Source organism: Lepidochelys olivacea (genome assembly GCF_965140295.1).
Source record: "Lepidochelys olivacea isolate rLepOli2 genome assembly, chromosome: 8".
Taxonomy (NCBI): Eukaryota; Metazoa; Chordata; order Testudines; family Cheloniidae; genus Lepidochelys; species Lepidochelys olivacea.
The window spans coordinates 79,063,708-79,077,326 of record NC_140418.1 but is presented as its reverse complement, the minus strand read 5'-3'; the positions used below and the strand labels follow the sequence as shown (position 1 = coordinate 79,077,326).

General features: G+C 39.5%; 1 protein-coding gene across 4 annotated transcripts in view; it reads right to left on the bottom strand.

The window, feature by feature from the left end:
• Positions 1–2,602: 2,602 nt before the first annotated feature.
• The window catches only part of SYDE2 (synapse defective Rho GTPase homolog 2), a 53,849-nt gene continuing 42,832 nt past the window's right edge, over positions 2,603–13,619 (bottom strand). For 3 of the 4 annotated variants that reach the window (XM_084636107.1, XM_084636108.1, XM_084636109.1), the window contains 3 exons: positions 13,219–13,400; positions 10,600–10,831; positions 2,825–4,958 (listed from right to left, as the gene is read on the bottom strand). In XM_084636107.1, the coding sequence (XP_084492233.1) occupies positions 4,456–4,958; positions 10,600–10,831; positions 13,219–13,400 (917 nt within the window). In that variant the 3' untranslated portion in view covers positions 2,825–4,455. Of the gene's footprint in view, positions 4,959–10,599; positions 10,832–13,218; positions 13,401–13,619 lie in introns of all 4 variants that reach the window. The other variant, XM_084636106.1, reaches the window with a different exon arrangement.

Sequence of the window (13,619 nt, the reverse complement as noted above, 5' to 3'; positions counted from 1 at the left end):
CTTTGTCAGGTGTTTCTTTAGAACAAATTCTGTGGTGCTCACATTTGCAGATGACCACAGAATAAGAAGGTTCGTAAATGCACGAGAGCACAGAACCAAAGTGCAGCGTGACCTGGAGAGTTGCGGGAGCTACGGTCGGGATGGTCATCAGTAAGATAAGTAAAGGCCTATACCTAGAGAATGGAAATAAACAGCACAGAAACAAACTGGGCTCTGGAGAGTAGGGGTTTAACCAAGCTGCCACATCACACCCCACTAAAACAAATTTGTTTTTATGTTGTCCCAAAATCACCAAGCAACCTAGTTGTTATTGGGAAGGCATGTGATTGCCAAAGGGAGACTGGGAAGAAGTTGAGAATCACCAGCTTCAGAAATTTCATTGCTCCAGTTGTTGTGGAGGAAATAAAACAGCTGAGTGGAGATTCTCTCTGCTTCCAGCCTGGAGAAGCTCACATCAAAAATCTCACAGCAACCAGACCTCACCTCACCCTTTCCTCAAACTGGGGTAAATGCATGCCCAGATTGGCGCCTGGCTTCCCGATCAACCTTAAACATGTCTAAATGGAAGTATTCCCGCTTTACTTCTCCAACTGCTTCAAGTTCAGACAGAGATATTCAGTAGCTCAGCCATGGTAGGAGTGTTGGCAAACAAGGATGAACACCTCCATTCTGAGGGAAGCAGCTGAAGTTTCCTTCACAAAGCAGGTGCACATTGCTTTGGCTACTGAGATGCATGTTGCCGGAGACAGAATAGCTGAGTGGACATCATCAGTGATAGGGAGTCAGGAGACCTGGGTTCTGCCCCAGCTTTGCCACTGTCTTGCTGTATGACCAAGAGCAAATCAGATAAACTCTGTGTGTCTTAGTTTCCCCATATGTGAAATGGTACTTACCTTTGAGATCTACAGATACGTGTTGTGATCATTTTGTAAGACAGTGACTAAGCAGTATCAGAAGTATAAATCTTGGTTCCATTCTCCTGTTTCCATGGGACTGTAAATTAAGTCATTTGATTGGTGCTTTCCCCGGGCATGCTGTGTGCGCATCAACAGACACGTACAAATATTTAAATATCCACACTTTTCTTATGGGAAAGCAGTTTGCATACTAGTGAGAAAGATTTCTTGACACATTTCTGTGTCATCTTCATTTGCATCTAACTTCTTCATTATCTGGGACAGTAGAAAGGCCACATAGCTCAAAGACAGTCTGCCTGTGAATTATATTATGTTCTCTAAAATCTGGTTTTTAAATCCCTTTTGGTAGTAAGAGGCCCTGCAGTGTGTAAACCACTGCACTACCGCCTTTATGAACTATACGGGAAAAACACACAGAAATGGGTAACTCAAGAAACTTTATTTTATTACTAAATAAGCATTTCAGGGCTTATCCATGGAGTTCATTGGGAGTTTTGCCTGAGTAAAGACTGCAGAACCTGAGGCTCATCTCTTGTATGTCATGAAGACCTATCTATTAGAACAAATACTAATTTGCACTTTGCTAGAACTATGCTCTTCTAATCCCTGCATTTAACTTCCCCGGTCATGGGGAATTTACATACTAATCTATCTCTTTAAGAATCTTTTACAACGCTAAGTCTGACAGAAAGCTGCAACTTGAACAAATATTATTATATAAACAGTTATGTAGATAGGCACAGTATATAACAAACAAAAAATACCCAGAGGGAATTGTGTCTGCAAATGAGGGGGATGTTTACAGGACATCAAGGTATTACAGGATGTTGTCTTAACCCATTTAAAAGCAAATGTGGCAACCACAATCATTCAACTGCAAAATAAGTTTTGTTTACCTGCAGTTAGATCCCTTATACAAAATCTCTGAACAGGAAAGCTTTAGTATAATTAAACAACTCATGAGCTTGACATTAATTCAGGTAAATCATTACAGGTCATCCAGTTACTGTGTTCTAATGTTGTTAAAATATTAAAGTTTAAATTAATTTTGATAAAGCAATGTGTTTGCTGCATAAAATGTTAACACAATATTCAGACTAGGAAATACATGTCTGTACATTTAATAATAAAAAAAAATTCCAAATATTTTTGCATAATGGACCCATTTGTAGTCTATATTGTAAACACAGAATTTAAGAAATAGTCTGGTTTACCAAAGAATATTTATACAGAAATATTTTAATGCTAAATATATTCACACAAATGATATGGAAACAGATTGTCCCAAACCATCAACATATCTTTGCAACATACCAAGAACTGCGGTCAAAAACATTGGGTTTAAAGTTGCTTACAAAAACAGATCAACTACAAAAGCTATTACAATAATTTTTTAAAATCCTATATGAATGCAATTGCAATCTAGAAAACAAAATATTCCAAGTGACTGAAAAAAAAAATTCTGCAAACCACTAGAGTATCTATCGAACAATTAAATAATATATTCTGCCAAAGAATATGTACAGTAGATAGCTTAAAGTATATTTTTAAATAACCACTTATTAGACTTGATCACATTTTATTCTCAATTCAAATTTTTATTTAGAATTAAAATTTATAGTTTAAAAATTATACACATTCTGTATAAAAGTTTAAAAAAATACATTGATTTATTGATAAATGTGTCAGGTTAAATTTACATTTTAAACAATATTGTATTGCATATTTTAACACTTATAACAAAAATAAATTAATGAGAATGAATAAATCATTTGAAACTATGCTCAGATATTCCTTTAGAAAAAGGTGGTAAAACTGTACCGTAGTTCTCAATGACATTCTACTGTAAATAAATAACTATAAAACCTGGCAATATATAGAAGTATGTACTAGCTAAAAGCACTTACCACAGGGCAAAAGGAAAGATATGGAAGGATGCTCACATACTGAAAAGAAAGAAGAAAGTTAAATCCTATATTGCTAGTTGATTAAGACCGGATGTTTGGATTCCCAGTAAAAATGCTGTGGCCTATAAAAGAAAAACAATGGGTTTGTGCCCTTTTGCTTGTTACGACATTACAAAGGTGGCTTGAGATTTTTAAAATATTTAACAACAAATATTTTCTCTGCTTTTTTTATTTTAGAAATTCAGTTACCTGCCATGGAAGACACTATGGATGACAGGAGATATGATTGTATTATGAGATCACAGATACCAAGGAAATGAAATTTGATTAATTGAGAAGGGATGTAATTTTCATTCCGACTATTTAAAACTCTTGATTTTGTTTGTTTTGGTTAACACCTATTTAATTAAAACACTTGGGGGTGGGGGGGAAAACGACTGCCTTTCATAAATATTTATCACCTCCAAGTTCCCAATGAACATCTGAATCATGCAAGATGACCTCCAAAGGTATTAAAGACTTAACAGTCTGCTATTTTGAAGGTAAAATAAAAAGCACAATCCCCCCCCACCAAATAAAAGCTTGAAAACCCAAAACCCTTTCAGACCTTCTTTATATGTCAGAAAGGATTAAAAAAATAAATAGCACAATCCTTTCCATCCCCCTTCTTTGCCTGAAGGGCACCTTTAAAGGGAACAGACAGGTTCACTGGAAACACTTAGGAAATGCTGGAATAATTCTTAAAACTAAACTGGATGGTTTCTTTATGTAGTTAATAGTCAACAGCTGTGAACTGAAGCGTAACATGTGACACAAGGTCATTTATATTAATGATTCACTATGTCCTCTCTCTCGGCACATATTTCTGTGCGTAAAATCAAATGCTACATTGCTCAAGCGATTCCTTGTTTTGGCATCACAATGTGGAGCTCTTTAGAAATGGTTTCCTTATCTAATTCAGATTTCCCGCTTCCCAATATAACTATACAAACATGTACATAAATATATACAAACAAGGTTAGAAAAATATTTAATTTTTGCAGGTTTAAATAATTACTGAAAAGCGTTAATACAGGAATACAATAATATTTTGTACAGTTAAACTTTTACATACGTATAAAAAGCATTTTTTCATAACAGCCTTTGCACTGCAAATGAAAAGGTGACATACATGGTAGAATGGGATCTACCTAAAGTTCATGCTGCAAATCACAGGCCAAGAAACACTAATCCTCTACTAAGAGGCATGTCCGTACCAGGTATAAAGTTTCAGGAACTAAGAGTGCTGTTGCTACACAGAGCAGACAAAGATGGCACCTTAGCTCCTGTCACATACTGTCCAAGCTTCACAAGTGCATAGTACTTTGAAGGAGTGAGAGGGGAAATCACTTCTTCCTAACATCATTTCGCATAGTCTAAAAGGCCAACTTAAACCACAGAGGATGAGGCCAATGTATTCTTCTAATGAGAAGAAAAATGATCCACAATAATGGATTGGCTAAATTGGATTTGTTTATCCAAGGGAGGCCACAGATTATTCCACAATTCATTGAAAAACCCACAGACAGACTTTTCTGAAGAGACGGGTGGAGGAACAGGGAGGTATCAACAGCAGGTATCACGCAAGGAAATTAGTAAGTGATATTTAGTTTGTTTTTGTTGAGTTCCCGCTCCAAGTTTCCTATCAGAGTATCAATACTTTCTTGCAGGTCTTTGAGGTTTACTCTGTGGTCCACTGCTGAATCTATTGTTTGCATTGTCAAATAGGTCTGAAATGTATGCTCTTTAGACGTGGATTTTGCATGTTCAATCTGTCTATCTGGTCCATCTACTTTGCTGCAATCTTCCCCACTTTCTGTATCTTCTGAAGGAACATCATCATAGTCTGCTTCATTTAGGGTCTCCTTTGGATTTAAAAAGTAGTTTTCCCCACAACTGCTCCAGTCTCCTGCATAGCGATTACTTGAGGGACTGTCTAGTCTGGCTGGCCGGGGCCTAAGTACCCCTGACATTTCAGTACTGCTCAAATTCAACATCTGAGGCCGCTGCTTCTTGGGTCTCAGATAATTCAAAGACGACTGGTTCCCTGGAAACATGGTTGAGTATGTTGATTCTTTGGCAGTTGAACATTGCACTAGAACAAAGAAGAAGTTTAATGAAAATCATAACAATCAGATTGCTAGTAGAGACCAGCAATGAAAGGTTGTCCATTTATTTCACTCTACTTTACACACTCAAAACATGCATTAATACATGCAAACTTATGGCCAACACATTCCACTATTATTTTTTCTGCCATTATCTGACATCACTTAGATTAGAAGGAAAATCTAATGGAAAGCTCAGTTTTGAAGATTCATGCCATATTTAATCCGCAACTGAAAAAGTCCATTTAAAAACAGAAAACTTCCAGAGCGTTGATAAACTCAACTGCATGAGTTAATCATCATCTAGCTATGGTCAAATAAAAGCAAACAGCTTAGCTCACAGGCCTCTTCCAAACTAAATGGTGTAACAAAAAGCAGGCACCACTTGTAGAGGTTAAAAAACACAATAAAAATACCACCTCGAGAAACACCTAGAGAAGCTGAAAGCACATCAGAGTTGAACTCTTGCATTTCTCTTTTGTCCCAAGTTTTGTGCACTACCAGTAGAAGCTCTTTTGTATTAATTTATCTAAGCAGCCATAACTCCATGTCAAAGATAAAATAAACCATCAAACCCATTTGAGTGTGTTACCTGAACTCATGATTACACAGCATAAGTTACTAAGACTCCTCCTCTGTTACCGGCTTCCTATGGTAAACAGTACAAATATTTTTACTGACCCATGCCTCCTAAATACCTTAACTTCTTTTTGCTGTGCAGTGGACTATTACCTCTTGAAATTAAAGAAGCAGGTTATGCATTCTCTTTCACTGCTAGAAATGTAGCATACACAAATACCTAGAGATCAGGAAGATTCCAACTCGGTCACTTTTTGATTAACGTCCTCTATATTTAAGCATAAAGGGCTCAGTCCTGGGAGGTCTCAAATGTTCTTCTCTTTGGACCCATAACTGGTCTCTATGCAAGACATTAGTCTCATTTTAGGTATACCACAGTAATCTTCAAGAACTTTCTTGGCTTTTTGTTTTATTTCACATTAACAAAAAAGTCTTTCTGTTTGGACTATGCTCCATTAACACAAAGGGTCCCAGGGTTAGCAAAACTTGCCGGCTTTACACTCTCCCACTGAGCAAAGACCCATTTGTTTTCACTTGGAAAAATAAGGAAATTGAAGTTGTGCACAACATGTTTATTATCAAATTTGCTAAATCTACAGGCAGATTAAGTTTAAGAGACTAGACTGTGATCTTTCCTTCTTGAGTCAGATTTTTTTTTTACCCCCAGAATACTGATTTACATTTAAGCATTCATATTTTACTTTAAATTTCACCGTAGTCATTGTTCTGCACAGTTCTTGTAAACCAAAGGTACTGTACAGTATTGGTTTGTACACTTTTATTACAGGAGGGATGGAAACCTCTTCTCTACTTATGGTATCTTTTGCCTGCTTGACAGTATTGCATGATCCTGTCTAAAAAGCTACATTTAGTAGCTTTAGTTTCCCAGCAGAAGTGATCATGTTGTGAACTAAGGTACCAACTTGTTCAAATCCCACCTTAGTTTGCAACTAGAAATACAACCCATGTTTTCATTTCTGTAGGCTGAATTAGCCAAACCTATAGCAAGCAGCTCCATTATTAGTCAATGACTGTTGAGTCGTTATACTAAAGCACATCCACAATGAAACAGATGTACATTTGTTACATCTTGAAGGAATAGGAATCCTGGCCCCCTAAGTGTGGAGGCAGTGCCAGGACAGGATCATTGTCAGACCAGAAGAATATGGAAGACCACAGCACTGCCATTTATCCTTTGGATAAGCAGCTGTTCCAGTTCTTCTGATGGGGACCATCCCCTCAGGGCCTTCGACTGGCTTCACAAGACTGCTGTGACAGTCAGAAGTAACACTGGCTCCCCACAAAGTGCTGGTCTAATGGCTGAGAATATCTGACTGGCAGTGGGCATTAGACATTTCAATATCCAAAACAAAACACCCCAAACCAAATGGATGAGAGTTTGCATACTTATACTGGGTTTTTCTTCCTCTACGCAATTTCCTAACAAACTCATCATTCCTATTGCCAGGATATAAAGTGTAAGTAGGTGCTCACAGACAGAGGGATTGCTGCAGCTGTTGTAGACCTTAAAATGGCATTAGCATGCGGTGCAGTGATTGTGCCAAGCATTTTTGGCGGCAGCAGCAGCATGGATACTAGTGATATTCCCAGGGTGGAAGTTATTGCTTGAGATAGTGATGAAGAGGTATGCCCGAAGGCTCAGTCACTGTCTGTCCCACAATATGATGTATGCTGATCAGTATCTAATGTAGCACAGGAAACCTTAGGGTACTTTTAAAAAACACTTCTCCATGGTATCTTCAGAACTTTGGCATTTCTGTGGTAATTAAATGAGCCTGCAGAAGACTCTTGTGTTTCCCTCCACTTGTTTGTTCATCCTACCGCCCCCACCCCCGCATTTCACAGCTCCACCCAAAGACAGATTACATCTTCCCAAACAATTCTCTGACTTCAATCATTCTAAAGACTCTCAAAGATAATAACCACAGTTACTAGCTAGATAAAGTAGCACCCACTTTGAGATCTTCCTCCCAAGAAAAAAGGAGCTAGGGTACACCTGGTGGAGTTACAAGATTAATATTTAAAAATTTGGACTTCATATACTTTTATTTCAAAATATATTAGTACATATATCTGTGATCTTAAAAAACAAAAACATTAATAAACTTTTGAAAGTTTACCTTTAATAAAGTTCACCTTTATTCCCACTTATGCAGTTATTATGTAATAAACTGCAGACTGCACTCATTGTGCCCATATGCCTGACCTGCACTTTGCCTGCTAATCCATCTCCCCCTCCAGGAAAAACACTTCAAACTGTTTCAACATAAACTTAAAATGGTTTCAAATGGCCATTAACTTTTATTTATTTATTCTTACACAACTTGCCAGAGAAATATTTAATTCTTTCCTTCACACAGTCCTGAGTTGCAGGATTCCTTCCTGGTGGTTTCTGGAATTAAATGCTTTCAGAACCATCCAGTGAGAAACTGGGCAGCTCTCTCTGTGAGTTGTCTGCAGATAGAAAGAGCTGGAGAACAACTGCTATCCATCACTGGAAAAGTGGAGATTCCCCGTTTTCTAAAAGGTACAGCATTTTTATTCTTTATCCCAAGCAGATGATAGATATCAACCTCAAATTCAATTGTGATATTATGTTGTATGGGAAAACTATTTTAGGTAATTTTTTAGGTTTTGTAATAATTATGATTTTCCTCTCCTTCCCGGTCCTGTATTTTGACTCTTGGTATGAAGGATTTATTGGAAAAGGGATACACAAATATTTATTCTTAAACATTTCTGAAACAGATTTTCTGTAATAAGAATGGCATATACAGAATATATGATGGCCTTCATACTTCACTTATACCTGAGTCACTTGCCATCCCAAACACATGCCACAACATAGCCTCAGACATTTCCTATATATCTACTGTTAATCTTATACGAAAGAACAAGGATTTCTTCTGTTTGAGTTAAAACTAAATAATCTCTGTGACTTGGATTTGGTTTAAATCTCATATCAAGTAGTTTATGTTTCAAGGATACTTTAATGCAAAGCAAATAGTTTCCCAAGAGGCTTTAGTATGTCCTAAAGGCAAAACAGATGAAAAAACAGTTCATGAAATCACTATAGTTAACCTCTGCAATCTCAAAAATAAAAATTTTAATTCTGTGCACATTTGAGAAACACATATTAACAAGCAGGTAGGTAATGGAATAGATTACTTCTGATCACTGTCACAAATCAGATTACTATGAAACTAAGTGGGCTTCAATGATCGTTCACATCAGGAAACAAGAGATATAGCAGACCTTCATCTTCCTCCCACTTACATATCTCTTGGTGACTGATGGATTCTGTTGGCCAGGGAATATTTAACTATTATAAAAAGATACTAAAGAACCCCACAATAATCTTCTCAAACTCCAGTTTACAACCATGAGACTGCAATAGCTGAGCCTGGTACTCTGGATTACTGCAGGATCCAGTTCAATAGCTAGCTACTAAACAGGAGAGAGAGTACAAAAATAATTCATAAGGGGCCTAATCTAAAACCCATGGTAGTTAATGCAAGTCTTTCCACTGACTACAATGGGCTTTGATCAGGTGCCTGAACACCTTAGGGCAGAGGTGGGCAAACTACGGTCCGTGGGACCGTCCTGCCTGGCCCCTGAGCTCCTGGCCTGGGAGGCTGTCCCCCGGCCCCTCCCCTGCAGCCACGCCACCGCACGGGCAGCGCTCTGGACAGCAGCGCGGCAGCTTGTTTGGCTCCGGCCAGGTGGCGCGGCTGCCAGACTTGCTGCTCTGAGTGGCATGGTAAGGGGGCTGGGGGTTGGATAAGAGGCAGGGGGTTCCAGGGGGCAGTCAGGTGACAGTTGGATAGGGCAGAGGTTCGGGGCAGGGGGTGTCAGAGGACAGGGAACCTTGTCAGGCCCCCCAGACTCCCACACCTATCCAATAGGTTGGATAGGTGTGGGAGTCCTGGGGGGCCTGTCAGGGGGCAGGAGTGTGAATAGGTGTCGGGGCAGTCAGGGGACAGGGAGTGGAGTCCTGGGGGGGCAGTTAGGGGTGAGGGTCCTGGGAAGGGGCGCTCAGGGGACAAAGAGTAGGGGGTTTGGATGGGTCACGGGTTCTGAGGGGGGCAGTCAGGGGGCAGAAAGTGGGAGGGGCCGGATAGGGGGCGGTGGCCAGGCTGTTTGGGGAGGCACAGCCTTCCCTAACCAGCCCTCCATACAGTTTTGGAACCCTGATGTGGCCCTCGGGCCAAAAAGTTTGCCCACCCCTGCCTTAGGAAATGAGAAGTTAGCAGCATCCTTCCACCTCTGAAGCACAGATCCGAACAGAACTATGTCCTTCACTTGCATTCTGGCAGGTTCAATAAAAAATATCAGCGTTTCCCTTCCCTTCTACTCGAGCCTGTTCCCAAGAGCTGCTAAGCACATGAAATCCACAACGAAGTGAATGGGAGTTATGGGTGCCCTGCACCTCTCAGAGATTGGCTCATTACCTATTTTCCCAAAGCCTTCTGTTACACAATTGTACAGCTGGAGTCTCAAATTCTGACTGGGGCTTCTAGTCACTATTGTAATACAAATAATAATTCAGCAGGTCTGTCTGTGCAAGTTAAGAACCCATAAAACCAAAAGAATCTATACCTGTTCAGGCCAAAGCCAGCAAAATGACCAAACACATCAGAAACCTGAGTTAGGTGGTGTGTAGGAGCACCGCCACTAGGTGGGGTTTTTTGCCTATTTCTGTATCTTTTATCACAATTGCTTGAGAACCACACACAAAATACACTAAAAATCTTGTCATTTTCAGTTGGTAGATAGATCACCAAAGCACAGGATCTCTCACTGAATGACACATTTTGATAGAACAGTTGGATACAATAGATAATAAAATTACTGTGGTCTCTTTAGTATGTTGTGACATATTAACCAATAACTGAGAAGAGCCCCAATACCATTTGTATACCCTGTAAACCACACTCTATAGTCACACAGTAAAAGATCTGGTTATATTTTAGGATCTGTTGACATTGCTTTCTCATCAGACAGAATTAATTTCATAAATTTTATTACCTGGCCATAGCTGGAGCAAATAATGAAGAACTTCTATGTGTTTTTTGAAGTCCAGGGCACTAGCAAGCTCTTCTGAATCTGTAAAGACTCTGTTATTATGATTGGAGGTCTCCTGCCTCTGGCTCAGTAAGACAGGCCCAAAACACACAGCTAAATTCTGGCATGTCATCTTATTTACTTCATGATAAGATGCCACCAATTTCAGGTGATCCAGCAGCATCTTTAGGGTTGCCTAAAATGAAAAAGTTAAGTTTCAGGTAACTAGATACAGCAAAAATACAGTCCGTTATCATGCTATGGCTCTTGCTCAACAGCGCTATTTTCAAGGGTATTTGTTACATATCTAAGGCTTTTCCATAACACAATCACTGCAGTATCTAAGCACTGAACATCAAGTTGTATTAGACTCCATTACAGTGCAGGCTGGTTAAAACAGATGTCTTGGGCAAAAATTTTTTCTCTTACTTGACCTCTGATCTACGTGTATAGATTTTCTTACAGTGAAAAGAGGACATCAGAGAAAGGAAAGAAACTGAAGAAGCAGCAGGGACACAAGAAGTCAGTCTGGCTTGATAAAAATAAAAATTGACCTCCATCCAGTTTTCTGGCCACCCAGGTCTGCTTTAAGTGGAAATGACTTATTAGAATTACCTCTTTTTCAGCATTCAAAATGCTTAGCTTACAAGGATTCTTTTGCAAAGGGGAAGTGTCTTTCATTTAATATTAAGGACTAGATTCTGGTGCTTTTACTCATATTGTCTAGCTCCTTACCCCAGTGATAGTTCCACTAAACAAAGTGGGACTAGAAGAATACAATACGACTCAACAGGTGTTATGGATGGCCAAATCTGGCCCTACATGAATTGAGTATTCTTTAAAACTACTGGATTGTCAGCCATGGACACTCAAGTCCTTTGTACCGCACCCCTCAGTTAGAAGGGTAACTTCTAGGAATAGTTGTAACCTTGAAGAAAAGGGCTTTGTTTATGAATGTGCAACCCCATAAACACCCCAATGAGGGGTTAGTATCTGCTCAAAATGTTCAAGGCTGCTCCTTTAATCTCTCCTGAAGAACACATATCATCAGGAAGAGAGAATGGTACCTCAGGCAATACATCACATAGTCATAGGATAGGGTGGCCAAACTTACTAACCCTCCGAGCTGCATATGATAATCTTCAGAAGTTTGAGAGTTAGATGTGCCTACCGAGGCTCAGGCTTCAGCCCCGTGGGGAGGGGAATCTCAGGGCTCAAGCCCTGGCAGTCATGCCCCATGGGGCTGAAGCCCCACCACCTCACCGCAGAGAAGAAGCCACAAGCTCCCCCCCCCCCCCCCGACTCCTCCAGTGTGGTAGGTGGGGGGGCTCTGTTAGCTGCACTTTAACTGTGAAAGAGCCGCCCGTGGCTCATAAGCTGCGGTTTGGGCACACCTGCCATCGGATGTGCACCTCTGAAAGCAATGGCACTGTACTGTTATGTGTTAAACGGTAAGACCAAGAAGTTAAGCAGTCGTTGAACTATCAAAGAACAGAAAAGATGTTCAAACACAGAAGCAGGACCTGCTCCTTTCACCACCTCAAATGCAGTCCTCCTCGATGGAGAATGAGCATTCAATTCTGCAGCGCAGACTAGCTGCTGTCTATGGGATCATTTTATTTATTACTGAAGCATCCATCCTGAACTCTGGGCACTTTACAACACAGAAGTGAAAAACCAGCAAACAGCTGGCAATCAAGTCAATAAAAATTTCTTAAAGGAACATTAATTCATCTTTTAAATTAAGGTAATAAAACACTTAACACAAGCACATTTGCTGGCTAAAGGTTAAACATTTACTACGTTCTACTTTGCTTAGAAGCAATTTGCTTGTCCATTTACAGTAAACACATTAAACTTAATCAAGTCAGTTCGCATTCTTTAGTTTTTCTGTTAATAACCTTTAACTTTTGCTCTTGTAAAATCTATTTATGCCAACATAAATTATGTTGGCATAAATAGATGTATTAACATTATTATAACATTATTATAACATTCAATTAAACATTGAAGGTTAAAGTTTTATTGCACTATTGTTAATAATAATAATTCAGCAAGAGGGATTTACAGAGTGCCTTTCAGACTGAATCCTCCCACAGCACTCCATAATCTATATACAGGGTTCACTTTGCCTGTCAAGGATGCACTGATGCTCTTGGATGGAACACGGCAGCTCTTACGCTACAACATATGGCAGCTTATAGCCCTATCACATATGTTTAGGGGAGAGGAATGCTATTACTCAGGTAAGCATTGGCCAGGAGACCCAGGATAACAAAAAGAGCTCTGGGAATTTAATACAACTCATAGTCAGAGTTTTCACAATATTAAAAAATACCTGTATGCCATTTTTAATTCAGTTTTGTACACCGGAAGAGGTAAATCACACAAAGTACAAATTAAACCCAGCAATGCAGATCTTAAAGTTAAAGACAGCTTGAAAGTGTTATCTATCAAGTGGGTATTTGGGTTACAAATAGGAAGTATAAGAACTCAGCAGCATTTATGTGTAGTCTAATAAGGGTTCCTTCCCTTTCTGCAACTGGCGATTTATTATGTTTTTAGCTGGCCAGTAGTACTCACCTTTTCAACATCTGGCAGACAATCCAGAAGGGCCACCGTATGCTCAGAGTCACTTGGGTCATTTTCACAACCGCTTGCTGTCATTTTCAAGGGATTTTTCACCATGGCATCTAACACTGCTTCATAGAGCTGCTTAGTTATCAGGGGAGAGGGCAGCTCTCTTAGATAATCCTTGAGGACACCTTCACAAGAGACACAGGAACAGATGCATTTAACAAACTGAAGACTCTCACGTTGCAGAATTTCTTGGGAGTTTTAAGGCACATAACCTGCACTCCTCCCACAAGAGAATTCGCCAGGCTGTTTTCTACATCTTACATTTGCATAGGGGAAATAAGAATAGACTAAAATCATATTATTTGGGGAGCTCCCAAGGGCTTGAATTACTGGGAGTGTAATTG